We start from the raw sequence: 24,440 nt of genomic DNA, 5'->3' as shown, positions 1-24,440 counted from the left end.
CCTGCATGATTGCGCATTATTAAGCAGGCTTCAAACAGAAAGGGATAATTAGAAGATACCTTCCCACCCTCCCACCACCCTCATTTAGATATGTGCTTAATTAAGAAGATGGATGGAAAGATGGATGGATAAATGAAACATATGAGCAAACATTCAGTCGGTGATAACTTTATGAATCTACTTACGGCCATGGGATTAGAAATGAAAACATGTAACCTTTAAGAATAAAAAAGCATCAACGATTAGATGGTCAGATGAAAGAGGCGGGGGGAGGAGAGAGAATGAAAAAAATCCTTGCATGGGGGGAAAAGGTGGGGGCGGCTGACACTTTGACGGATCGATTGAGATTGCCCAATACACGGTGTTGCCTACAGCCTAGATTAGCGAGAGGTCCGGGTCAGCACAATCTCTCCGTGTTAGATAACTTTCCTGCCTGGCAGCTGCAGCTTGATACCGCACCTCAACACCACAATATTTTACTTGATATCTCTGAAAGTCACATCTTCAGATTTGCAACCCGCCGCCTATGTGTGCACGATAGAGAGAGCAAGAAAGAGCGAGAGACAGACAGGCTGTGGGGGCCCAGTATCCATGGCAACCCCAGCCAGGTGCTCAGGTTCATATGCAATTCAGGTAATTCAACCTACAATGAAAAGCATGCATATAAGGTCACTGGTATTCAAATGCGCTGCATGTCTTCCTCCCCCCGTATTCATATTCAGCTTCTCCGTGGATGGCGGCCCTCTGCACGCCCCGTATGAGCTGACCTCTCCCACAATGCCCCGGTTGAGTGGCAGGTATGATATTTCCACACAGTTTGATTGAGTACTGCATTTAACAACAGTGTTGACAGACTGTATCAGGCACGGTATTAATTCAGTCAATATTATAGCACCACGCAGAGGAGACATGCCAGGGCTCAGAGGTGTGCTTGTTACACGCACCGCCTCAGGCCGTGGTTTGGTGGGAGTGAGGATGGGAGGGTCATGATTTTTCATACAACTGCATGATTTAAAAAAAATCACACGCAGGTATATATGCAGTGAAACAGAGAAAGAGGTGAAAACAGGCAGGAAAAAAACTGGGCAAAGAGGGAGCGACGTAAGGGCTCGCTGTCGATGGGGGTTTTGGAGACTTGTGTTAAGCCAGGGGCTTTGACAGCTCGGTTTAAGCAAGGAGAGGAAAGGGCTGCGGGTTGAAGTCAGATCTCTACTTCATATTCTGAAGATTGATCTCCCATCCTCCTCCTCCTACACCAGTTTGGACATCTGTGGCATCATTTTACTCTGTTGTTTGTGGGTGTTTCAGCAGTGATTTACAGTCAGGGTCATTGCTGCGGCGAAGCTCTACTTTCGCAACCAAATATTCTGCATTTGAAGCTCACCAGCGTTAACAGCCAGATTCAGATTTTGGTACAATCACCAGGCATGCCGCAGATGAGAAAATGTGATGGCTATGTGACAAAGAAGTGAGCTGTGCAGTGAATGATTGTGCTTGTGCCTGCTTTCAAATTTGATATGGAAAAATTAATGTTTATTCATACAGAGATGAAAGCAGCGAAGGTTAATTGAGTCACAGAAATGTAATCAGTGAGATTAATAAAGGATTGATTCAAATTGTGGATTTGTGGTATTTAAGGCAAAAATACCACACATTTTCTGGTTCTAGCTTTTCATATCTCATTATGTATCTTCTTTAGCTTCATCTTTCACAAAAAGAAAAATTGATCATCTTTCAGATTTGGATTTATGTGTCTTTAAAATGTAGTTTCATGTTCTGTCTGCATTTTTCAATAATAAATGGGACCTTTTATGTTAATTTCAAGTTTTGCATTTTTCTTGGATTCTTCTGCATCAATCATTCATTCATGGGTGGCTGTAGCTAAGGAGGTAGAGCAGGTAGTCTACCAATCAGAAGGTTGTTAGATGGCCCGTGACCTTATATTGCATTATTTTCATTGTAGGTTGAATTACCTGAATTGCATGTGAATCTGAGCACGTGGCTGGGGTTGCCATGGATACTGGGCCCCCCACAGTTAACTCATTGTCATGTTCAAGAAACCACTTTGAGATGATTTGAGCTTTGTGACATGGTGTGTTATCCTACTTGAAAGAGCCATCAGAACATGGGTACACTGTAGTCATAAAGGGATGGACATGGTCAGCAACAATACTCAGGTAGGTTGTGGAGTTTAAACAATGCTCAGTTGGTATTAAGGGGCCCAAAGTGTGCAAGAAACCCCTTTCACTGTCTTAACTCTTTTTGACATAAATGAAGCAAAATGCTTCAAAGATTCTTTAAGAGTTCAAGCTTAATGTAACTAGAGCCGGTGATCCAGAGCTTAGTTACTCTCTGGTCCTCGTGTGGTTTTATGAATCTCCATAGACAACAGAAACACCACCAAACAAATAGCAGCTCCATTGTGCTGCTATTCACAATGGATCAGCTGTACACTAAACAATATGCAGCATGTTTGGGTTCCCTGTGTGCAGCCCCAGTGGCCTAATGGATAAGGCACTGGCCTCCTAAGCCAGGGATTGTGGGTTCGAGTCCCATCTGGGGTGCCTTTCAGCAGAGTGGCGCAGCGGAAGCGTGCTGGGCCCATAACCCAGAGGTCGATGGATCGAAACCATCCTCTGCTAAGATTTTTGACAGCTAGAGTTCCTACATACACTCACATATCATATCTAGTACCTGGTTGGAGTCTCCCTTAACTCTTCTTGCCATAAATTGAACAAGATGCTGGAAAAATTCCTCAGAGATTTTTGTTCCACTACATCCCAAAGATGCCCTATTGGATTGATATCCGGTGACTGTGGAGGCCATTTGAGTACAGAGAACTCATTAACATGTTCAAGAAACTAGCTTGAGATGATCAGACCTTGGTGACATGGTGTGTTATCCTGCTGGAAGCAGCCATCAGAAGATTATCACTGTGGTGATACACTGTGTGATGGACATGGTCAACAACAATACTCAGGTGATGATGCTCAGTTGATGCTAAGGAGCCCAAAGTGTGCCAAGAAAATATCCCCCACACTATTAAATCGCCACCCAGCAAGATGGATTTGTGCTTTCATGTTCTTTACACCAAATTCTGACCGTACCATCTGAATGTTGAGTCTCTTCAAAGCAGGGGGTGTTTTTCCTGTCCAGTCTGATTCTGGTGAACCCATGTAAATTTTAGCCTCGGTTTGTTGTTCTTAGTTTACAGGTGTGACACTCTAGTCTGTTTCTTTCAACATCTGACATGTTTTGTTGTGCTCTTCTGCATACCTTGGTTGTAACGAGTGGTCATTTGAGTCACTGTTGCCTTCCTATCAGCTCAAAGCACTCTGGTTATTCTCCTAGGACCACTGACATCAACAAGGCATTATCACCGAGAGAACTGCTGCTCACTGGATATTTTCTCCTATTTGATCCATTCTCTATAAATCCTAAAGATTGGTTGTGTGGAAAATTCCCAGTAAATCAGCAGTTTCTGAAATGCTCCAACAAAGTCCCTTAAATCTCCTTTCTTCTCTATGCTGATGCTCAGTATGAAACTTAGCAGGTTGAGTTGCTGATGAGCAATTGGCTGATTAAATATTTGCCGGACCAAGCAGTCCAATTTGTCCATGCCTAATAGACCTTTAATGGCATCCACCATTGTAACGACAAGGATACAGATATGAAGGGAAATAAAGTAAAGAGTAACAGATTCCCTGCTAAATAATTAGTCAAGCAACTAATCACCATCATTAAATAATTCAGTTTTTCTCCCTGTCTGTAGCAACATTCAGTAATGTGACTAATACATGTGTCAGAAAGAATGATGCAAACAAGCAAACTGTGATAAAAAAAAAATCTTGGAAATATTCAAACTGTCGTGCACATGCTTGATTTCATGTTCTCTCGGTGCGCTGTGTGTGTGCGTGTCATCTGTTTCTGCAAATGCAAAACAATCACAGGCATATAAAGAGACTCATTTTCTCAGAAACACTACACACAATCCTAAAGATGCACAGCTTGCAAAGCCCAGTGTACATTCATTGATAACTAATGAAGCCTACCTGCTGATGCAGGCTAATTACGGTTTGCTAAGGCTATCCTATGGTGGTGGTCATTATCAAGGGAAATCAATGTCCAATCAAGTCCTTAACGGGGACTCTGGATCAGATAAAAAAGGCCGCTTTGTGACAAATATTTATTACATTTGCTATGAGAGGTTTTAATAATGAATAGGTGACTGCTGGTTCATTACTGGTGCTTGGAAGGTTTTCGCTGGCAGCTTCTATTCGGGCAGATTTTATGGCAAAGGACAGGAGATTGGTTTGGTCAGCAGTGCATATGTTTACACCAGTGGCGTAGTCAATCACTCAATAGGTGAAGATGCGTATGTTTGACATCTGTGTGTGTGTGTGTGCTTGTGCGTATTAAAAGGCCTCCGAAATGACCTCGCACATAGAGATTATAGCCATAAATTGGTCTGAAGTCTCATTTCCCCCACAGGATTTTGACCACCTGCCACAGCTTTGAACCCGTTTCACAACAGCTCCCGTCCCTGCGCTCAAAGTGACAGAGTTAATGAGTACATTTTATGGCAGGAGTCAACGACCAAGGAGAAGCAAATGTGATGCGAATGAGGGCGGTTGTAAATAAGTATAATAAGTAAAGCGGGTACGACAAAGCAGAGTTTTCTCATTAAAATCAAACTGCTGTTTGGTGGTACGAAGCTGAAACCACTGTTAGCGCTAATCAAATTCACAGATAACTAATCATATTGAGCAACAATAAAAGGAAACGTGGCCAAACATAACATTATGGGAGCAGCGTTGATGCTGAAGGTGGAGCTGGAAAAGAAATTAGGAAGGATTTTGCTGCCACCGTGTGCACTGCAAGAGAAATGCAGTCAGTAAACTGTAAATGTATCCATGTTTTATAAATTAAAACGAACATTGAATTTTATAATCAAATGAATAGAAAATAAAACAAATTTAAAAGTAAAGAGACATTTAATTTAATAAAAAGAAGAACTAAAAATAAAAAGAAATTGATTGGTTTGGTCTATCACCTTTTCAAACTTCCACTGAACACATGCGTCATTGTGCTGCTCCCTTTAGGGTGCATTGTAAAGTCCCTTTTTCGCTCTAACTGAGCATGTCTCACTACCCATTCACATCCAAGTGCTTTCTATCTAACACACATACTCAGATGAATGCATCCGGAGCATTCAACAGCATTCATAGAGAGACAGAAGATTTGTCCAATATCAAGAAATCATACCAACGGGTGGACAAAGCTGGTTTGAAAGAGAGCAAAGAGGCACTGAACATGGCAGCACAGGAACAAGCTCTCAGCACAACATCCATAGAGGCTGCGGTCAACCACACCAGGCAAGACCCCAGGTTCATGCTGTGCAAAGATGCCCCTGAGACAATCCAGCACATAACAGCAGTGTTCAAGATGCTAGCAGGCAGCGCAAACCAAATGACTGCCCTTGTATACAAAATGGGATTAATAATATTCACATTGCTATATATGTTGTCCTACGTATTCCATTTTATGCATTTTAATCATCTCTCCAACCTTTTTCTATTAAGCCAGTCGCAAATTCATGAACGGAAAACACTGCGCATGCTCGGACAAGTTCAGGCAGCCGTTTTCCTCGTCAATCTCCGTGGCTTCCTACCCCCTCCCGTGTCCTTCGGTAGTTTCCGTAAACTTCCGCCCCTCGCCGTGTCCACTCGAGTCCTTCCGGAGAAGCTGATTTTTCGTTGTCGTCGTCTCCCTCGTCCTCCTCTCCGTGTTGTTGTTCTCGGTGACGCGACGGAGGTGTAGCCTGACGCGGTCTCTTACGTGTCGGTCTGAATAAAAGTGGAGCTCCGTAGACCCGGGAGTGACGAAGCGAGTCCGTGTTGGTAAGAGGATACGCATCCGATGTTTGCTAAACAGATAGATGGCTGCCCAGAGAGGTTATTTGCGCCAAAATATCCGCACAGAGCCAACAAAGAGATCATGGCGGCGGTGTTGCAGAGGCTCACAAAATGAGTCAGTCTCTGCAAGGCTCGCAACACAGCAGACATAGGTATTAATGTGGGAGTGGGCTTGGATCTTTTTTTTTTTTATCAAACTTCTCTAGAAATAAGTCACAGAAGCAGCTAGCCACTTAAAGTTACAACCACGTCACCTGAAACCAGTGTTTAATATTAATTTAAAAAAGCAACATCAGTGAATTAACTAGTTAGTGAAAGTGGTGTCTCCTAGTTGCAAAAAAAAGCATACAATGCAGACATTTCCCTCCATAAAAACCCACAGCTAGCAACCTAATGGAAATTGCTAGTGCAGACTTGTTTGGACTACAAGTTTCTCCTTTCAGCAAAGCCTTAAACAGCGACAGGATTTGAAATTAAAGAGCCGAAATTGAGACACGATAAATGTGAAGTTTGTGTTGCACTCCCGTTAGCATGTTAGCATGCTCATTGGAGCTCATTCTGCCTGAGAGCTAGCACGCTAACTCTTAACTTGGTAACACTAGCCTTAGCTTTAGCCTCCGGCGTTAACTGCAAGCGTGAGCCTGGATAAACAAGCGGCTCATTTCAGTTCGCGTTAATGTTGTTGAGCCATAAGTATAACGTTCCGTCTTGCGTCATTTTTAAAATAATTTCGGCTAACAAGGAAACAGTTGAAAATGAGCTATATGCTAGCATGTTAAGCTAAGCCACACCCTCCTTTAAGACCGAGCAAGTTTTTGAATGAGTCTGGTGTTCCCAGCATGCTGTTGCATTCACAAATAAGCCGTTTCTCACTTTTGTTTTCCCTCCATCAGCCAGATTTTAAATGACCATGGAAGCGGCTGCAGACACACAGCAAAGTGGTGAAACGGCTGTTTCGGAGTCTGAGGCCCAGCAGATCACCTTGGCACAGGTAGTACTTTTTATTCTCATGCAGAGAGTGCAGAACTAGTGCAAGGAGTATGAATTTAAGTTTTAATGCTCGACCATTTTCAGTTTGCGTGAAAATGCTATGTTTCAAAGTTTTGTGCTGTGAGATTTTGGCTTGTATATCAAATACTACAGGTGAGATTCAGCAAAGACCCCATGATATGATATTGTAGCAGTTTATGCAGTTATGCTGAGCACTGCAATAACAAATACTGTGATTGTGACTGGAAATTATGCCGTCAAAGTTGAAACTTTGTAAATATCTGTATTATCCAGTAAGATAAAATTATCAGTCTGTTATCTGTCTGTAAGTGAATGTGGTCAGTCTTTCTGATAATACAACAGTTAACTGAGATAAATGTGTGTTGCTGTCTACAAAGTCAGAAATTCTGAAATGCTGATTAAATGTAAGTTTGCTCGGCTAGCTTTATCTCAGGATCATGCATGAGATGAGCCTACGGTAGCTCGTAGTGTTCTCCGACTATTTTAATTAATTAAATAAAATATTGATATTTGGTGTCCCTGTATTGATGTTAGGGCTGCACGATTTTGCATAAAATGAGAATCAAAATTTTTTTGGCTTAGAATTGAGATCACGATTCTTTCACGATTTTCTTTTCCAATATAAATATTTATTGCACTTATTAACTGCACATCAACTTCGCAACAGTTGAAACTGAACATAAAAACAATAAATAAACATAAAAACAACAAATGTCTCACGTTTTGTTGTTGCCGCAAAATGTTGTACTGCTTGAAATTCCATCTCAACCATTGCTCGACACTGCGTGTATAGAGCAGGTAGTGCAACAATAGAAAAAATAGTTGCGGGACGGCACAGTGTAGCATTTGTCTAGGGCATGGCTATTCAACTACGAAGTTAGTTGGGCCAGATTTTCAAACCGAGGAATTTATCTGGGCCAGATATATATATATATATATATATTTTTTGAAGCCAGTAAGCAGCAGATCATGATCAATTTCAAACCCACACAACTGTATTGAAAAACAAGTATTTTTTTTTTTATTCCTTTTCTCCTGTAAATCTGGTGACCTCTCACAAATGCACACCAATAGGTCCATTTAAAAAAAGGGAGCTATAACTAAACTATTTTTTGCACATTTGAAATAATAATAACTAAAAACATTTTGATAATTCCTTTTCAAATTAAAATAAATATTTCGCTAACCACTCGCTGTTCCTGCCATGGATGGAGCCCCATCGGTCACAAGTATACAGACACGCTTCATATGCAGACCATTTTCCTCAAAAAGAGCTTAAATCTTCTCAAACATCATTTCGCCAGCTGTGTGTCCCTCTAACGGTAGCAAACCGAGCAATTTCCCATCCAAAAAACAGACATGTACGCACAACTGTGCATTATCAGTTCTGTCTGTGATCTCCTGCTATGGACATTACATCAGTTTTCTTCAGGTCATCTAACAGCATTTCAAACTCCTCTGACGCCAGAACTTCAACTCTACGAATATTTGAACTGTCCTACAGGGGTACGTTTTTAATAGCAGATGTCACACTTACTTTCATTTTTTCATCACTTTTCACTGCATCCACCACGGCCAGCATGCAGTATTTCACTGTTTCAGAATCTGTGAAAGGCCTTTTCTTCTTCGCCAAGAAGCAAACACGAAGGGAAGATGCTGCAGCTCTCTCTTGGGCTGTACAGGACCCTCACCATGGTAGTACAACTCCGGTTGTAAGATTATTAAACTCGGTAAAATGAATAAGTATTTGTCAGTCCAGGCAGGGTTAAACCGACAGTTTTCATTGTCACTTTTGTGCTTTTGGAGTGAGAAAGACATGCTGTTGTCGCATCATATATTACGATGATTGTTTAATATGTTTACATCACGGTGCATTGTGGGTTAAATATTGCTAGGCTACTAGGAGTGTTGCATTCACAGTCTACACTACACTGTAGGAATTTTTAATTTTTTTAAAATTGATTAATGAATTAATTTTTTGCGTTTTCTCTGTGTTTCTGCCAGGACCACAGGCAGGGCCACTCGCAGGTTGCTTCTGGGCTGCATTTGGCCCGCGGGCCGCCATTTGAATAGGCTTGGTCTAGGGTGTTGATCATTTTCCTAAATCCCTGGTTTTGCACAGTGTTGATGGGAGCCATATCTTTGGTCAGGTGATAAGTGATAGCCTCCGTAATTTCTTTGTGCCTGCGGGAGTTCGACGTGTATAGGGAAGCGCTGTATAAGGTTCCCGTTATTGGTGTTTGGGTGGTTGACCGGGACGGATTTTCTCCTGTCACTTTCTCGTCATCCCTGACGTGCTCTCCGTTGATTTTTCCCTGCTAATTTTAGCATCACACGGCACAGCTTCTGTATCACGTGGTATAAGGCTCCGCCCTTGTCATTTGTTGAGCAGGAAGAGTGAGTGCTTGTTTTCATGCAGAGTACGTCCCGGATCAAAATGCGGTACAATCGCCGTCGTCTTTTTTTTTTTTTTTTTTTTTTTTAAATCGTTGTCATTTGGAAATGAGATCGCACATAAGTATGAATTGAGATCGCGATTTTCTAACGATTAATCGTGCAGCCCTAATTGATGTATTATCACCATGCAAACCGTCACAATACTAGGCTGTATCTGCTGTACCAAATTACGTATCCTCATTCATGATTCAAGAAAGTGAAAATTTAAAGCTTTTCTCTTTAGTGGTCCTTGAGATATTCATGTTTAAACACGACCTCAGATTTCAGGGTGTGAAAAAACATACCTGAAGTGGGTCAACAGACCATTTTTAAAATATGTATATATCTTGGAAAGTATTTGGTATCTTACATATCCAAACTTAGCACCACGAATTGTTTATATAGATCTAAGAAGGTCGAGCAGAAGGCCCATGTGGATTTGAGATGGGATTGAGATTGAGGTTACCCAAGAGTAAAATAATACCAGTTGCTGTGGGCTGTTTGTAACTATGCACATGTGTGGTTATACAATGTGTTTTATATTTTCAGGCATCCATAGCAGCAGCCCAGGTGTCCTCCAGTAGTCCCACAGTCACTCTTGTCCAGTTACCCAATGGTCAAACAGTCCAAGTGCACGGTGTGATCCAAGCCGCTCAGCCTTCGGTCATTCAGTCCCCACAGGTGCAGACGGTACAGGTAAGAGGAGAGGGGAAACTTAATCTTGCAAGTAATGACTGCAGTAGGGGATATGAGCTGAACATGATGGCTTTGAAGTTTGTAAATGAATTCAAATTGAATTTGAGATGATTTCCTTACAGATTTCGACTGTCGCTGAGAGCGAGGACTCTCAGGAATCTGTCGACAGCGTGACAGATTCTCAGAAGAGGAGAGAGATTCTGTCCAGGCGGCCTTCCTACAGGTCTGTGTGACACGCTGAGAAACTGCAGATGCAAACAGCATCTCCTTAATCTGTACTGCTTCCATTTTGTGTCTGTATGACGTGTTCAAAGCTTAGAAGACAATGACTGACACTCTTTCATTTTTATCAGCTATAAATAGACTATTTGCAGATATGAAACGAGGAGAAAATAAAAGGTTGCTAAGATTTTTCTGCAAATGTTCCTCTTACAGAAAGATCTTGAATGACTTATCATCAGATGCTCCGGCAGTGCCTCGAATTGAGGAAGAGAAATCAGAAGATGACTCAGCCCCTGCTATCACCACGGTCACCATGCCCACTCCCATCTATCAGACCAGCAGTGGCCAGTACAGTAAGTACTTTGAGACATAGATAGCTGGTGGTTTTTGTTAAAAATAAGTAGGTGTTAACGTAATCGAGCATTCTACTTCTGCTGTCGTGCAATGAGACTATTTAAATTCACTAAATCAAATGACCAGATTAAGCAGACAGGGAACCTATTATGCTTTTTCTACATGCTGTTACAGTGGTGGATGATCATGTTAAACAAGTAATCCCAAACCTGTTTTTCAGGGATTGCCAATCAGAAAAAGGCCACATTTGATGCTTTGATTCAGACCCTGTTTATTTATTTATTTAATTTTTTTTTTTGCCTGTCCCGTTTGGCTCTTTTGCCATCAGAATTGTTGTCTAAAGGCGAAGAAAGATGCCCAACGGATTTACTTTACCAAATTGACCATCCCAGCCTTGCCGTAATGGTCCATTTGATTCACCTTTTGTTTAATTTATTTTTACTTGCTGAATACGGGACAGACTTGACTGGGGGAAAGAAGGGGAGAAAGAAAGAGGGAAAGAAAAACAGCTGAGAAGAGGGACGGGGGAGAAGGGCAAAAAACAAAAACCAACAGAACGGGCAGGGGAAAAAAAGAAAATGCATATATCGATCACCTGGATCACCTGTTGAGAAAGAAAAAAGAAAACAAGCAGAAGAGAACGAGTAATAGAATAAACAACATCACAATGATATATGGGAATATGACAGTAAATACTAAATGTTAAACATTATTGTGCAGCACATAAGATCAACAGAACACAGTGTGCTTTGAGGTAGGAGCCAAAAAGGGTGTAGTTTGTGGGTGTGATCACCCATGTGTACACCTGTGAGCATGGACGCGCTTGTTTTTTTAAAAGGTTCCTTCATGTAATGATCTGCTAGAGGGTGTGGGGGTGTGGGGGGGGGCACAGCCCCGTCCTCCAGGGCATGAAGCAGGTATGGAGGAGATCAAAACTCCAGACATCCAGAGGCCTCCAGAACACAAGAGACCAAGGAAGACCAACAGAGGGGCAGCCGCGCCACTGTCCCAGAAAGAGCTGAGGAGAGTCCCAGATGAGGGCTCACTCAGCAGCCGCGGAGCAGAAGCCAGGGGGGGTTGCAGTGACGCGCCCGTGAGCTCCGCCGGCAGCCAGCTGTGCCTGAGTGACCGAGCCCCAGGCCGAGAGGCCGGGGGCACCCCACCTCCGAAGTGGCCCGAGTGAGCCCCAGGCTCCAGGCCCCGATTCAGACCCTGTCTAATGTTTCCAACATTAAAGACCAGTGTTAAGATTATCCTTGACCTGTACAGACTTAATGCAGTTTAGAAAACCTGTGGATATTGTGAATGAATGATGTTAAGTCCAGTATTTTCCTTCTTTTCCTCCTACAAAAACAGTATTTGTGATATGACAGTTTGTGTGGAGCCCCATATCCAGTAATGTTTACAGTATTGGATGGAGGAGAACAACACAGAAAGCAATTGGTTAAAAGTCCTAATGCACAATTTTATCCTTCTGCAGTTGCCATTACCCAGGGTGGAGCCATTCAGCTGGCCAATAATGGCACGGATGGCCTGCAGACGTTCACCATGGCCAACACTGCTGCAGCCCAGCCTGGTGCCACCATCCTGCAGTATGCTCAGACCAGTGACGGGCAGCAGATCCTCGTGCCCAGTAACCAGGTGGTCGTGCAAGGTGGGAAAATGGTTTCCACAGTGTTTAGAAGTGAAGTTCCACAAAACCTACACTATTTGTAAAGCTTTGCTGAATGAAGCACTGACTGTTTGTCTATCTTTGTTCACCAGCTGCTTCTGGTGATGTCCAGGCCTATCAAATCCGCACAGCCCCCACCAGCACCATCACTCCTGGGGTGGTCATGGCAACTCCACCCACAATCAGCGGATCAGGAGCCACTGAGGAAGTCACACGCAAACGGGAGGTCCGACTGATGAAAAACAGGTATGGCGAGGTTAATTAGTAACTCGTACTCAATTGCTTCTGTAGGTGTCAAGCTGATGTGAGCTTCATGTACCCGCATCCTCTTGTCTCACAGGGAGGCAGCCCGCGAGTGCCGTCGGAAGAAGAAAGAGTACGTGAAGTGTCTGGAGAACCGCGTGGCCGTGCTGGAAAACCAGAACAAAACCCTCATCGAGGAACTGAAAGCCCTCAAAGACTTGTACTGCCACAAATCAGAGTAGAATACACCTGCCGGTGGCTTGACAGGTGATCCCCAGCACTTGTGTACAGAGACTCAGCACAGAGCCATGCATCTGGATGCGCCCTCCTCTTTTCTACTCTTCTGCTTTCTTTTTAAAAACTGCTGAAAAATGTGTGAACGTGACTCACCAGGTATAAAAAAAACAAAACAAAAGCCCCATCCCACTTTGGTAAATTGAAACCTTGTCCCATTTGGGCAATTTAAAACCCCCATCCCATTTGAGCAATTTGAAATCAACCACCAGTTTTCCCCCATTAAAAGGATCAGGCGGTGCTCACAGTGAACGTGGAGGAGACTGCAACTTAAACAGGGTCTGCGTGGCAAGGTGACAGAGCAGGGAAACTAGCTGTTATCGCCAAGGACACCACCGAAGGGAAGCATTCCAGTCACTGGTGCCCGGACTACCCGGGCAACATCACCAGCAATGGGGGAACTGACCGCAAGCACCACCGATAATGATGATGATGATGGAACTTTTTTCTTTTCTTTTCCCTTTCGGAGAGTATAACTTCACGTGAAACATTTCTATCTGTAACTCTCGAATTAACATCTGTTACTTATTAATGCTTATACTTATAGGTGGCCTGTGTCTTGGACGTTTTTATCTTTTAAGATGTGTGTTTTGGTTTGTTCTGAATTAGATTGTGCTTCTACAATGCCATGTTTCTTTTTTCTTTGTTTTACCCAAGTATATTTTTGCTTTTATACAACGTGAACAAAAAACTAACCATTTAGTTGTAAAATGTTTTTTTTCATGTTAACTGCAGCACAGTGAGGAGATGGTAAAAGTTGGGCAGCAGTGAAGTTGGGGGGGGGGACTTTTTGTCTTCATTTTTTTTAAAACTTCAGAGACATTAAGTGGAAAATTGCGTAATGGTGTCCTGTTAATTACCAGATTTTGGTGGTAAAAACAAACAAAGGCAAAATAGGCCTTCGACAGTACAGGAAGTGGGAATAACGGATAAATAAGCTGCTGCACGTTTATCAGAGATTATATACTGTAAGCAAAACCTTTTTCTTTTTTCTCTCTCTCTCTCCATAGACTCATGGATTATTTTTGAACAATAACCAAAAACTTAATGAGCCTTACTTGTTATGCAATGAAAGAGTTTTTAAGCAGAATTCAGAGACAAGTGGATAAAGCACTGGAATCATGGAATTACATCAGAGGGGGGAAATTTGCCATACCGGGCCCCTCTGAGGCCTCGGTCACAGTCTCTTAATTCTGTTTATAGTAATATGAGCTAGCATGTGCACTTTCTTTGCATTTACAATCCTTCAGCATTTCACCGCTTTCTGGGTAAATCTACCACTCATCTGCAGTTAATCAAATGTTGTTGCATCAATGTGTTTGATCACTTCTTTTTTTTGTAAATGGAGCATCAAAGCTCACCAGATACAACTCAACTGCACCCACTTTGTGAAATGACTGTAAGATCAGGTGGTGTTGGTGGTTCTAAAAGAAAATATTTTTGTGATAATGGGATGCCATATTGTATTCTTTAGGTATTATGTATAGTCATGATATAGTATGCTTTTTATGTTGCTTCTCGTTTATTTTTTTTGTATTCACTATTTCTAAATGTCAGCAACAACTTGTATAATAATACAGTGCATTACGTTAGAGCTATTCAGATATGACACTTTTGGCAGCTGTTAATAAATGTGTTTCTGGTAATCTGATTTTAAAACATTTTATTTCATATATTAAAACGAACAAATGGTCACAAGTCTCTCTTCCGTGTCAGTTTGCAAGCTTTGTATAGGTGTATGTCTCTTTGTTTGTCGTAGTGGACTTCTTCGACGGTGAAGTGCTGCTTAAGCATGCCTAGGAAGTTCGTGTCTCGCTCATAGCGGAGCTTGCAGGCCAGTAACACCACAGTGGCGTCTGAGCTCAGGTGCTCCAGCGTTTCCAGCAGAGGCAAAAATGTGTCCTCCAGGTAAATGATATCCGCACCCAGAACCACATCAAACCCTCTGGCTGGGTATCGCTCGAGGCCCTCGCCCCAGGTCAACTCAGAGACCACCACTGATTGTTGGGAATCTGGGGGCAGGTTTGCTTTCACGTTAGCAGAGAGGAAGTCCAGCGCAGGCTCTCTGTCAGTGATGGTCACTCTGGCACCTAGGGAAGGGTTAGAGTAGGACTATCACAGCTTTCCTTGTTCACCCGCCACACTCTCAAGGGTTTTTGATAGTGCTATGAGATACTGCAAATTTTGGTATCGATCTGATACACAGTAAATACAGGGCCAGTATTGCTGATATCAATATGGATACTTTAAACCTATGAAGGGAGATTATGTAGCGGAGAGTAGTGTGTCATGATGAATCCTGAACAAATTTTAATGACCACTAAATCAATTTGATTTTAATTTTCCACAATAATGAGTTAACACAACAAAAAAACACCTTCAGTTTTTGGATAAAGGTGGGCAGATTAATCCAAATATCGATGGTATTAATATCCTTCAATACTAGCCCAATAGGATCGATACATACTGTGACATCTCTGTGATATATAGCCTGTTGCAGCACATTTAAACAACTGAAGCTGACCTACAGTGTTTTAAACACATGCATATTTAAATTCAAGGTCTCCAAAAAACACAGTTTCAAAATACACAAAGTGCTGAAAGGTGTGTTTTTTGTGTTAACTCATTATTGTGGAAAGCAAAAATTTCAGTGATTTAGTGATCATTAAAATGTCATCAGAATCTACTAATTGATGACAATTTATCATAAATAATGACACTGCTCTGACCTTTATATGCTGCCTCCACAGGTTAAAAGTGTCAGCATTGCTGTCTTCAGCATTAGCCCTGTATTTATTTGGTATCACACACGACTAGTTTTGGAGACAAGGAATCCAAATGAGCCTGTCTCTAAAGCATCTTGGGTCAACTTCTGTTGTTTTAATGTGTTATATATGTGTGTATATTTTTCATTATTTTATATTAATTATTTAACACAGTTCTTTTGTGTACATACTGAACTTAAAGGTTTGAAACCAAAGTGCTGATCCTTTTGGGCTAGTATCGATCTGATACCAATAGCAGCATTGGTACTGATACTACTGATGTTTGGAGTGATCCGACCACCTCCAGTTTTTGGTGGTTAGTAATTATGCACTCACCTAGCAGAGCTGCTACAATGCCCACCAGACCAGTGCCAGCTCCCAATTCAATTGCTTTCTTCCCCTTTAGCTCCACTCTTCCCAGCTCCAAGTACATACACATGACCACCGCCTGGGCAGTAACACAAATGCAATAGTAATGTATAAATCTAATGAAACATGGAGGAATTATTGAAGCTAAGCACTGCTGCCACTGTTGTAACGTACCGCATCCCACACAACTGCCGCCACACCGAGCTTTTTCCAGTCCTGAGCGAGTCGGAGGTCGCGGTTGGCAAACCTAAACTGTGCTGATGAATTGTGGAGTTTGGAAAGCGCAGGCAATGGGTTTTCTACATAGGGAACGAGAGCCATGTTTGAAATAAATAAAACCCACACTCGTTTACACATGCGCAGTGCGCTCCTCCTTCTTCTTCGACGTTTTCCCTAGGCTGGCTCATTGATTCGTTTCCGCCATCTTCTGGAGTTATTATATAGCTATTATTTAATTCGTTTGTTAAAGAATGTTCTTAGGGTATATGAACCAACTTTTAGCGTTGATAGTTGGCTTGTTTTCTTTAATAAATACTGAAGCGCAAGAGACCGATTCGCTTTCAGGCAACTGAAGACGGCAACCCGTGTTGACGTCAACGAACAAATTTAGCCAATCACGTAACTGCCCAGCTAAAAGTGACCAATGGGAAAAGAGTAAGTCTTTGCGATGGGCGTGTCTGCAAGATTTTCTTAACGGGGTTGTGTTTTAGCTAGGAGGGGGCGTGGTCTGAAAAAACCCGCAGGTCTGTAAAGGTAGCAACACATAGCAGCGATGTAGCTTCCGGTGTACTGCAAATAAAGGGTTTTTGAGCTGCGTGAAGAGACTCACTCTGTGCTGAGAGTATAGACATAAGAAATAAAAAAGAAAAAAAATACATATTTTCATCGAATATGAAAAGGCTGCACAGTGGTGGGTATTTTCTTAGTAAGAACCTGCCACCAATGGCATCTATTGCAGCTACAGGTCCATGGACGTTTACTTTGAAAACCTTAAGCAGGAAATTACCTCTGAACTTACCTGCTACGGTCGCTTTGACATCTAAAGCTTGTGTCCCGCTAGTGCGACGGGATGAACGCCACCTCCGGCCACCGCTTTGATACCCACTGGCCGTTCACTTTCCCCGTTTCCTCTAAAAACCCTTCCGGCTGGTGAATTCGCCCGGTACTGTCGCTGAAAGGGCTGCAGCGGTGACACAGACTTGAGCCGCAGTGAAAATGGATTGAGTCACGCTGCTGGAGGAGCCAGCAGTGGATTGAGGTGCGGAAGCTAGCGTTAGCCGGCTAGCCATGGAGGGAGGCAGAGGAACGCCTGACTTCGTCTCATTAGACTGTTTTCCGTAAAATGACTTGGTAGCGGTTATTCTCAGCCCCAAACCATGCAGCCCACGCACGCAGTTCATATTAAAGTGCGCCATCCGTGGGTTGCGCACACACCCTGAATATGTCAGCCGTCCTGCACATACCGCAGATACTTACTTGGCTGTCCTTGCATAGATCCCGTTCTGCTCTGAAGCGAGATCGTTCACTTTGCAGCAAAAACACAAGGGCTGTGCTGGTCCACAACACGCACATTTTCAAATAATCCGAACACTTCCAGGTTGTGATTGAACCCGATCTCGCCAAGGCAGAGCAAAACTAGTGTTTTATGTATTTTTCCTAACAACCCCTTGTAAGGTTTGGCTTAAAGATCTTGCAGACCTTCCTGCAGCTTCAGAATTGCCAGACTAGCAGGTGGTCCCTCCTCAATTGTATGGAAAGCGGTGCTGGCTGTTGCAGGACTTTTGCAGGTCAGCGATGGGAGGTTCGGTGTCCTGCTGCATCTCTCCTGGAGAGAGCCCCAAGATCCACAGGAGAGAGGTGGAGCTGGAGGAGTGTCCCATCACCACTACTGAAGATGTGAGCGAGGACACTGGGACATACCTGCAGCACATCAGCGACAGGGAGCTTCCAGATGGTGTGTGGAGATTAGTTTGCTATTTTTGGAGATGTGATTGCATGCAGTGATGTTGTCCTGTCCTGGTGCCGGTTTACTGCAAGTGATTCAGTTTAAATGTTTTACATGCTTTAAGAGCTGTTTAGCATTAAATCAGCAGCAGCGTGGCAGCTCCTAGACAAACACTGTAGTCTTATATGAAGACTTCTAACACTTTCCTTCTACAGAGCTGGCCCAAGAGGCCAACCCATCCGACCACCCCAGAGCAAGCACTCTATTCCTCAACAAGTCTCAGACAGATGGTCAGTATTTCTCTGGTGCTTTAATACTTTACCCCATTCTCTTCTGAAACTCCTACATCTCTTTGATTTTGTTTTTTTTCCAATTTCAGTCCGCGAGAAAAGGAAAAGCAACTACATGAATCACGTAAGTTACGGCTCTGCGTGTTCTTCGTGGGTCTTTTTGTTGCTGAAATGATTCAGTCATACATCTCATTTCTCTGGGGTTGAATGTGTTTCTATAACCCGTTTTCCCCTCCATTCTGTCTCTAAACATGCTTTCGATGCCAGATGTCCCCGGGACTCCTTTCTAAAAAGTACAGCTCGTGTTCAACCATATTCCTCGATGACAGCACCGTCAGCCAGCCCAATCTCAAGAGCACTATTAAATGGTAAGTGACCGCCCTCACCTCAGTACTGCTGCAAGTGCAAGTACAAAAGAAGTTGGGACGCTGTGTAAAGTGTGAATAAAAAACAGAGTTCAATGGTTTGCAAATTCCACAAACACAGTTTTGACTCACTTTAAAACATTTTAAACTTATCATATGTTTATTTTGAATTTGATGGCAGCATCATGGCCACGTTTAACGCTGTGTAGCATCCCATCTTCTTTTAATAAAAGTGTGGAAACTAAAAAGAGAGCTTTGCTGGACATTTGGGAGAGGAATGATGTCCTGATATAAGATTCTAGCTGCCGCTTTCAGCTGGTGAAAAGTTCAGCATCTGGACTTCTTTACCAGGAAGTCATGCTCTTGTAATACATGCAGTATGTGGTTTAGCACTGTTTTACTGAAATATGCAAAAACCTCCTTGAAGAAGCTCTCTGCACGGCAGCATATCTTGCTCTAAAGCCTTCATATGCGTTTCAGCATTGATGATGCTTTTCCAGATGTCCAAGCTACCAATTCAGTAGGCACTGATAGATACTCCTGTTTTTAATGCAGTGCCACCTGAAGATCATGGGCACTGATTTTTAGCCTTGTCTTTTGTGCACAGATATTTCTTCCAGTTCTGTGAATTGTTTAATATCACTATGTACTGAATATTATTAGATATTCAAAGTCTCCTCATCTGTACATGAATTTGTTCCCCAATTTGTACATAGGCTTTTTTGAGATTACTAAACCTTGGCCCATCTTTACTTCTGAGAAACTCCGTCCCCTTTAAGATCCTCTTGTTATACACAATTATGTTACTGACATGTTGTCAGTCTACTGTTTAATTATTTGCAAAATGTTTCTGTTTGTTTGTCCTGAACTGCAGGTAACATTTAAAGTCACCAAATAGCTGCAGTTGAAAAGATCTAAATATCTATTTGTAAAGTAGAAGTAAAAATAAAAAGCTGTAAAAGGGAAAATCCAGCTCTAGTGTTTTATTCTTTGTTGATTTCTGTCTCTTGCAGTGTTGCACTGGCCATATACTACCACATAAAAAACAGGTAGGAAACGTCAGAAGTATTGTCTCTTGGTAGTGCAACGTTTTCTTCATTGTTGTAACCAGTACTTAGATATTTACAAACATTAGTCATCAAGTTTGTAAGAAAGACTGATTTTAGTACTTAGGCTAATTTTTAATTACTTCATCTAAGTCCTATAGGAAATGCTACTTGCCTTGTCTTACTGCTAAATACATCATGCATGAATGACAGACGTATGCAGAAGGTGGATATCAACTTAAGTGCCAGATGGGTACAGCTTTTTAAGATCATCACTGGTAATGAGAGCCAGAGATTTTTAATTTTTATTAGTCCTTTATTTATCCAGGTAAAAAATCTCATTGAGATTAAAAATCTCATTTCCAAGAGAGACCTGGCAATTTAGCTCTGATTGACAAACAAACCAGAAGGTGGCTTGCGTCAGGTCAGAATTGCAAAAAAAATAAATAAATAAAAAAAGAGGTTGTGATTGCTTTTAAAAAAAAAAAAAAATTAACAGTTTTTTTCATCTCATGTCTGCACATAATAGGTTGAAAATTGAGTTCTCTGTTTGCATCATCTCAGTTTGAAATGCAATTTATTTGCATTTTAAATATAGTAACTGTCAAAACATGACTTTAAGGAAAGTAGGAGCTACTTTCCTTAAAGTCATGTTCTTGGAAGTGATCCAAGGATGCAATTTTGCCTAATTTAGGTCAAGTATGGTTTTTGAGTTTTATGGCCAGAGTCATAGCACTTGGTGGTGGCAACTCAAAGAATAGATACAATGTGGTGAAGAAGTATTTGCCCTTTTCTGATTTCTTAGTTTTTTGCATATTGGTCAAACTTACATGTTACAGATCATCAAACTAATTTGAATAATAGACCAACATAGCCTGAGTAAATACAAACAAACAGTTTATAAATGACTTTATTTATTAAGGCAAAAAAGTTATCCAAGCCTACTTCGTCCTCATCCTGTGTGGAAAAAAGTAATTGGCCCCACTTGATCCACAGATTGGATCCACAGTGAGAGCCATTATCCAAAAATGAAGAAAACTCGGAACAGTGGTGAACCCTCCCAGGAGTGACCGGCCTATCCAAATGACTCCAAGAGCACAGCGACAGTTTCACTTTTGGGTCACAAAAAACCTCAGAACAACATCTAAAGGCTGCTTTGCTGTTTCAGGACGACTTGCTGTAATTGATGGAACCATGAATTCTGTTCTCTAGCAGAAAATCCTGAAGGTGGATGTCCAACCACAAGTTCATGGCCTGAAGCTCAAGAGCACTTGGGTTATACAGCAGGACAATGATCAGAAACACCAGCGTGTCCACCTGTGAATGCGTCAAAAAAAAAAGAGAAAGGCTTTCAGCGGCTTAATTGAAATGCTGATTTAAATCAGATGGCGCTACTTTAGCACAACCTTAAACAGGCCGTTCATGCTAGAAGACCCTCCAGTGTGACTGAATTTAAACAACTGTACAAAGAAAAGTGGAGCAAAATTCCTCCACAGTTCTCAGAAACACTTGATTCCCATTCTTTTGGCAAGAGTGACACAACCACTTACTAGGTTTAGGGGTCAATTCCTTTTTAACATAGGACCAGGCAGGTTTGTATTAACTTTTTTCATTTACCGTAAAAACTAGATGTTAAATGCACTTATTATCTTTAACATTAAAATTTGTTTGATTATCTGAAACATTTAAGTGTGACAAATACACAACAAAAAAACTAAGAAATCAGGAAGGGGGCAAATATTTTTTCACAGCAGGTGGCCAAATTAGTTTTTTGGACATCAGTGAGTCAGATACTTAATAATATAGGAAACAAAATGTTTGTTAACATCAATGCACATCAATGGTTGTAATCTACAAAGTATTTGTAGAACTCAACGAAAGATAAATAACTGTTGTGATATCTAACACCAAGAAACCCCAGTGAATAAGCAATGGTAGTTTCAAACCATGAGAAGTTACATATCACGTAACAGTGGCTTGTTGCATCTACAGAGATTCAAACCGCTCGCTGGATATATTCGACGAGAAGAAGCACCCACTGTCGGTGAGTTGAGGTGGTTGATTACACCAAGCAGTGATATTTGCTATATTAGTGGACCGCTGATGATGACCTTCTGCCCAACAGCGAGAAAAGGTTCCAGATGACTACTCTGTGGTTGACCCGGAACACAAACTCATCTACCGCTTCATAAGAACGCTCTTCAGCTCTGCTCAGCTCACCGCCGAGTGCGCCATCGTCACTCTGGTAAGTTCAAACATCCACCACACTGCAGAGAGTGTTGAATGATGCAAAGAAGTATTGAGAACTATCACCCTTTCTGCTTGTGTGAATGGATGGGTTCCTTTTGCCTTAGGTGTATCTGGAAAGGCTGTTAACGTATGCTGAGATGGACATTTGTCCTTGTAACTGGAAGCGCATTGTTCTTGGTGCCATCTTACTGGCCTCCAAGGTCTGGGATGATCAGGCTGTGTGGAATGTCGATTACTGCCAGATCCTCAAAGATATCACCGTGGAGGACATGTAAGTATTACAGTAGTTTTTGTATAGCACTGCCAGATCTACAAAATGACCTCCAGCAGGCCACTCGTGTCAGTGTCTCTGACCAGACCATCATAAATAGACTTAATGAGGGTGGCCTGAGGGCCTGACATCCTCTAGTGGGCCCTGTGATCTCTGCCCGGCACTGTGAAGCCCGATTAGCATTTGCCATAGAGTACCAGAAATTAGCAGGTCCATTACTGGCGCCCTGTGCTTTTCACAGACGAGAGCAGGTTCCCCCTGAGCACGCGTGACAGATGTGAAAGGGTCTGGAGAAGCTGTGGAGAAAATTCTGCTGCCTGTAACATTGTTCAGCATGACTGGTTTGGTAGTGGGTCAGTGATAGTCTGTGGAGGCATATCCATGGAGGAACGCACAGAGCCCTACAGGCTAGGCAACAACACCCTGACTACCATTAGGTATCCTTGGACCCATTGACAGACCCTACGCTGTTGCAGTGAGTACTGGGTTCCTCCTGGTGCACAACAGTGCTTCATGTGGCAAGAGTATGCAAGTAGTTCCTGGAGGTTAAAGGAATTGATACCATTGCCTGGTCCGCACGTTCACTTGACTCCCTGTTTCATTTTCACTTTGAATTTAGCCCTCTGTAGGTTGATTATTTTAATTTCCATCATAGTGGCATTGTGATTTTATTTTCTGAATACCAGTGCATAAGAGTATAGATATCCAGACGTGCTTTTCCCCCCCATTGAGATTGATGCATTTTCAAAGTGTTCCTTTAATTTTTTTAAGTAGCGTAGTTTCTAGTTCACACAGTGCAAACACACGGAAAGTGGGGACCACCTCCAAGAGTTATAGGAAAGCCCTCAAAAGGTTCCTGCAGCCTGGAAAGGACCTTTTGTTTTTTAATAAAAGCTCGTGAACCTTTCCAAACTGTTTTGCAGGAATGAGATGGAGCGTCACTTTTTGGAGCTGCTCCAGTTCAACATTAATGTCCCAGCCAGCGTCTACGCCAAGTACTACTTTGACCTGCGCTCACTGGCTGATGACAACAACCTCAGTTTCCCTCTGGAGCCACTCAGTACCAAGCGGGCCCAAAAACTCGAGGTGAGTAATTTTCCAGGGCTGATTTTATTTTGCAGTTTGGAAATGTATATATTCCGACTGCTGAACTGATTAAGTAAGTGTTGGTAGAACTTGTTATGCTGTGGCTGCTCTGCTTGTTCTGTCGTAACAGTTTGAAACTTCTTCTGATTATTATTGTTTTTTATTGTTCTTATCTTTCTCTTTTTTGTAGGCTATCTCCAGGCTATGTGAGGACAAGTATAAGGACTTGAGTAAATCGGCCATGAGAAGGTCTGTCAGTGCAGACAACCTAGTTGGCATCAAGACTGCACAGGCCGTACTCTCTTAAGTCTGTGACAGCCATCTATCATTGGAGCAGACTGCAAGATCTACAGGATATGATGCCACACATGCTGAGAGACATTTCCAAAGTAGATTGCATTAATATCAGCAGCTGATAAGTTTCATTACAAAAGCTTATGTGCTCATTTTGGAGAGGAACAAACGATTTACCGTAAAGTATCACTACAATATAATGAAATCAGTCTTTATGTGTTCATTACAAGGAACTTTGGCTAACTGCCTTTAAAGCATGGTGATATGGTGAAAAATATGTTGTATTTTAAAGGTGGATGTCTACAGCTGGAAGGAATCAGCATGAAAGCACTACCAGAAGCCACACATAACCTTTTTTCCCGTCTTTTTTTTTTTTACATTATCCAGTCTTTTGGGGAGTAGGATCTGGCTATGGCCGTCTTCTTCCACCAAGCAAACTCCCTCTCCTATATTCAAATGATGACAGACTGTTTTGGAGCTACCCTGTGGTGTAGTTCTGCACATGGACAAAGAGTAGACTTTATTTTGCTTACTATGTAGGCCCCTATAGCTGTGAAATGTACAAGATTTTATTTAATTTAAATAAATTTCACTTGCTGTTTCAAATTCATGCTGTTTAAGTGGGAAAGTGTATCATGGTGGTTTTTTGTTTGTGGAAGATGTGAGATGTGAGCACAGAGGTGGTGACGGTGCAGAGCTTGCCCACAGCTTTGAGTACCAAACATCACATATTAGGTATAAGTTAATAGCGTAAGATATAAGGTCTTGTGTATAATATGTGGCAGCATGTAAGGAAAAAACAGAGTTTATACAGTAATAACCTAAAAGTCAATATTTGGTGTGACCACTTTTATTCTTCAGCACAGTCTGAACTCTCTTAGGCAGCTTTCTTGTCATTTCGTTAAGTCGTCTTCAG

At 42.1% G+C, this 24,440-nt stretch overlaps 3 protein-coding genes and 1 non-coding gene across 5 annotated transcripts; 3 read left to right on the top strand and 1 right to left on the bottom strand.

Moving 5' to 3' along the window:
• Positions 1-2,491: 2,491 nt before the first annotated feature.
• Positions 2,492-2,564, top strand: trnar-ccu (transfer RNA arginine (anticodon CCU)). The gene has a single exon. It is a non-coding gene; the product is annotated as a tRNA-Arg (tRNA).
• A 3,145-nt stretch (positions 2,565-5,709) lies between these two features.
• LOC101465790 (cyclic AMP-responsive element-binding protein 1) lies at positions 5,710-14,489 on the top strand. 2 transcript variants are annotated; one of them, XM_004562557.5, is made up of 8 exons: positions 5,710-5,900; positions 6,809-6,906; positions 9,912-10,058; positions 10,181-10,281; positions 10,494-10,633; positions 12,115-12,288; positions 12,399-12,552; positions 12,647-14,489. In XM_004562557.5, exons 2-8 carry the CDS (start codon positions 6,820-6,822, stop codon positions 12,789-12,791), a joined length of 948 nt encoding a protein of 315 aa, XP_004562614.1. In that variant the 5' UTR covers positions 5,710-5,900; positions 6,809-6,819; the 3' UTR covers positions 12,792-14,489. The 2 variants fall into 2 exon arrangements, with proteins under 2 accessions (XP_004562614.1, XP_076736883.1); XM_076880768.1 differs by lacking the exon at positions 5,710-5,900 and adding an exon at positions 5,912-6,067.
• On the bottom strand, positions 14,490-16,572 carry mettl21a (methyltransferase 21A, HSPA lysine). The gene is made up of 3 exons (XM_004562558.5): positions 16,152-16,572; positions 15,945-16,056; positions 14,490-14,933 (listed from the first exon to the last, which is right to left on the bottom strand). Exons 1-3 carry the CDS (start codon positions 16,332-16,334, stop codon positions 14,536-14,538), a joined length of 693 nt encoding a protein of 230 aa, XP_004562615.1. The 5' UTR covers positions 16,335-16,572; the 3' UTR covers positions 14,490-14,535.
• A 429-nt stretch (positions 16,573-17,001) lies between these two features.
• Positions 17,002-24,134, top strand: LOC101466371 (cyclin-Y-like protein 1). The gene is made up of 10 exons (XM_004562559.5): positions 17,002-17,931; positions 18,138-18,212; positions 18,302-18,336; positions 18,480-18,580; positions 19,591-19,626; positions 21,616-21,667; positions 21,749-21,868; positions 21,978-22,144; positions 23,068-23,230; positions 23,421-24,134. Exons 1-10 carry the CDS (start codon positions 17,772-17,774, stop codon positions 23,535-23,537), a joined length of 1,026 nt encoding a protein of 341 aa, XP_004562616.1. The 5' UTR covers positions 17,002-17,771; the 3' UTR covers positions 23,538-24,134.
• The last annotated feature ends 306 nt before the right edge of the window (positions 24,135-24,440 follow it).

The sequence above is a fragment of the Maylandia zebra genome, linkage group LG23, assembly GCF_041146795.1.
Source record: "Maylandia zebra isolate NMK-2024a linkage group LG23, Mzebra_GT3a, whole genome shotgun sequence".
NCBI classification, from domain to species: domain Eukaryota; kingdom Metazoa; phylum Chordata; class Actinopteri; order Cichliformes; family Cichlidae; genus Maylandia; species Maylandia zebra.
The sequence above is the reverse complement of the archived record's forward strand: the minus strand, read 5'-3'. Positions and strand labels throughout refer to the sequence as shown.

Coding starts and splice junctions, on each gene's coding strand:
- LOC101465790 (XM_004562557.5), top strand. CDS start 6,820: ATGACCATGGAAGCGGCTGCAGACACACAGCAAAGTGGTGAAACGGCT. Junction 10,282..10,493: donor TCCAGGCGGCCTTCCTACAG/GTCTGTGTGACA, acceptor TTCCTCTTACAG/AAAGATCTTGAATGACTTAT. Junction 10,634..12,114: donor GACCAGCAGTGGCCAGTACA/GTAAGTACTTTG, acceptor ATCCTTCTGCAG/TTGCCATTACCCAGGGTGGA.
- mettl21a (XM_004562558.5), bottom strand. CDS start 16,334: ATGTGTAAACGAGTGTGGGTTTTATTTATTTCAAACATGGCTCTCGTT. Junction 16,057..16,151: donor CGGCAGTTGTGTGGGATGCG/GTACGTTACAAC, acceptor GTTACTGCCCAG/GCGGTGGTCATGTGTATGTA. Junction 14,934..15,944: donor CATTGTAGCAGCTCTGCTAG/GTGAGTGCATAA, acceptor ACCCTTCCCTAG/GTGCCAGAGTGACCATCACT.
- LOC101466371 (XM_004562559.5), top strand. CDS start 17,772: ATGGGAGGTTCGGTGTCCTGCTGCATCTCTCCTGGAGAGAGCCCCAAG. Junction 18,337..18,479: donor AAAGCAACTACATGAATCAC/GTAAGTTACGGC, acceptor TTTCGATGCCAG/ATGTCCCCGGGACTCCTTTC. Junction 22,145..23,067: donor GATATCACCGTGGAGGACAT/GTAAGTATTACA, acceptor ACTGTTTTGCAG/GAATGAGATGGAGCGTCACT.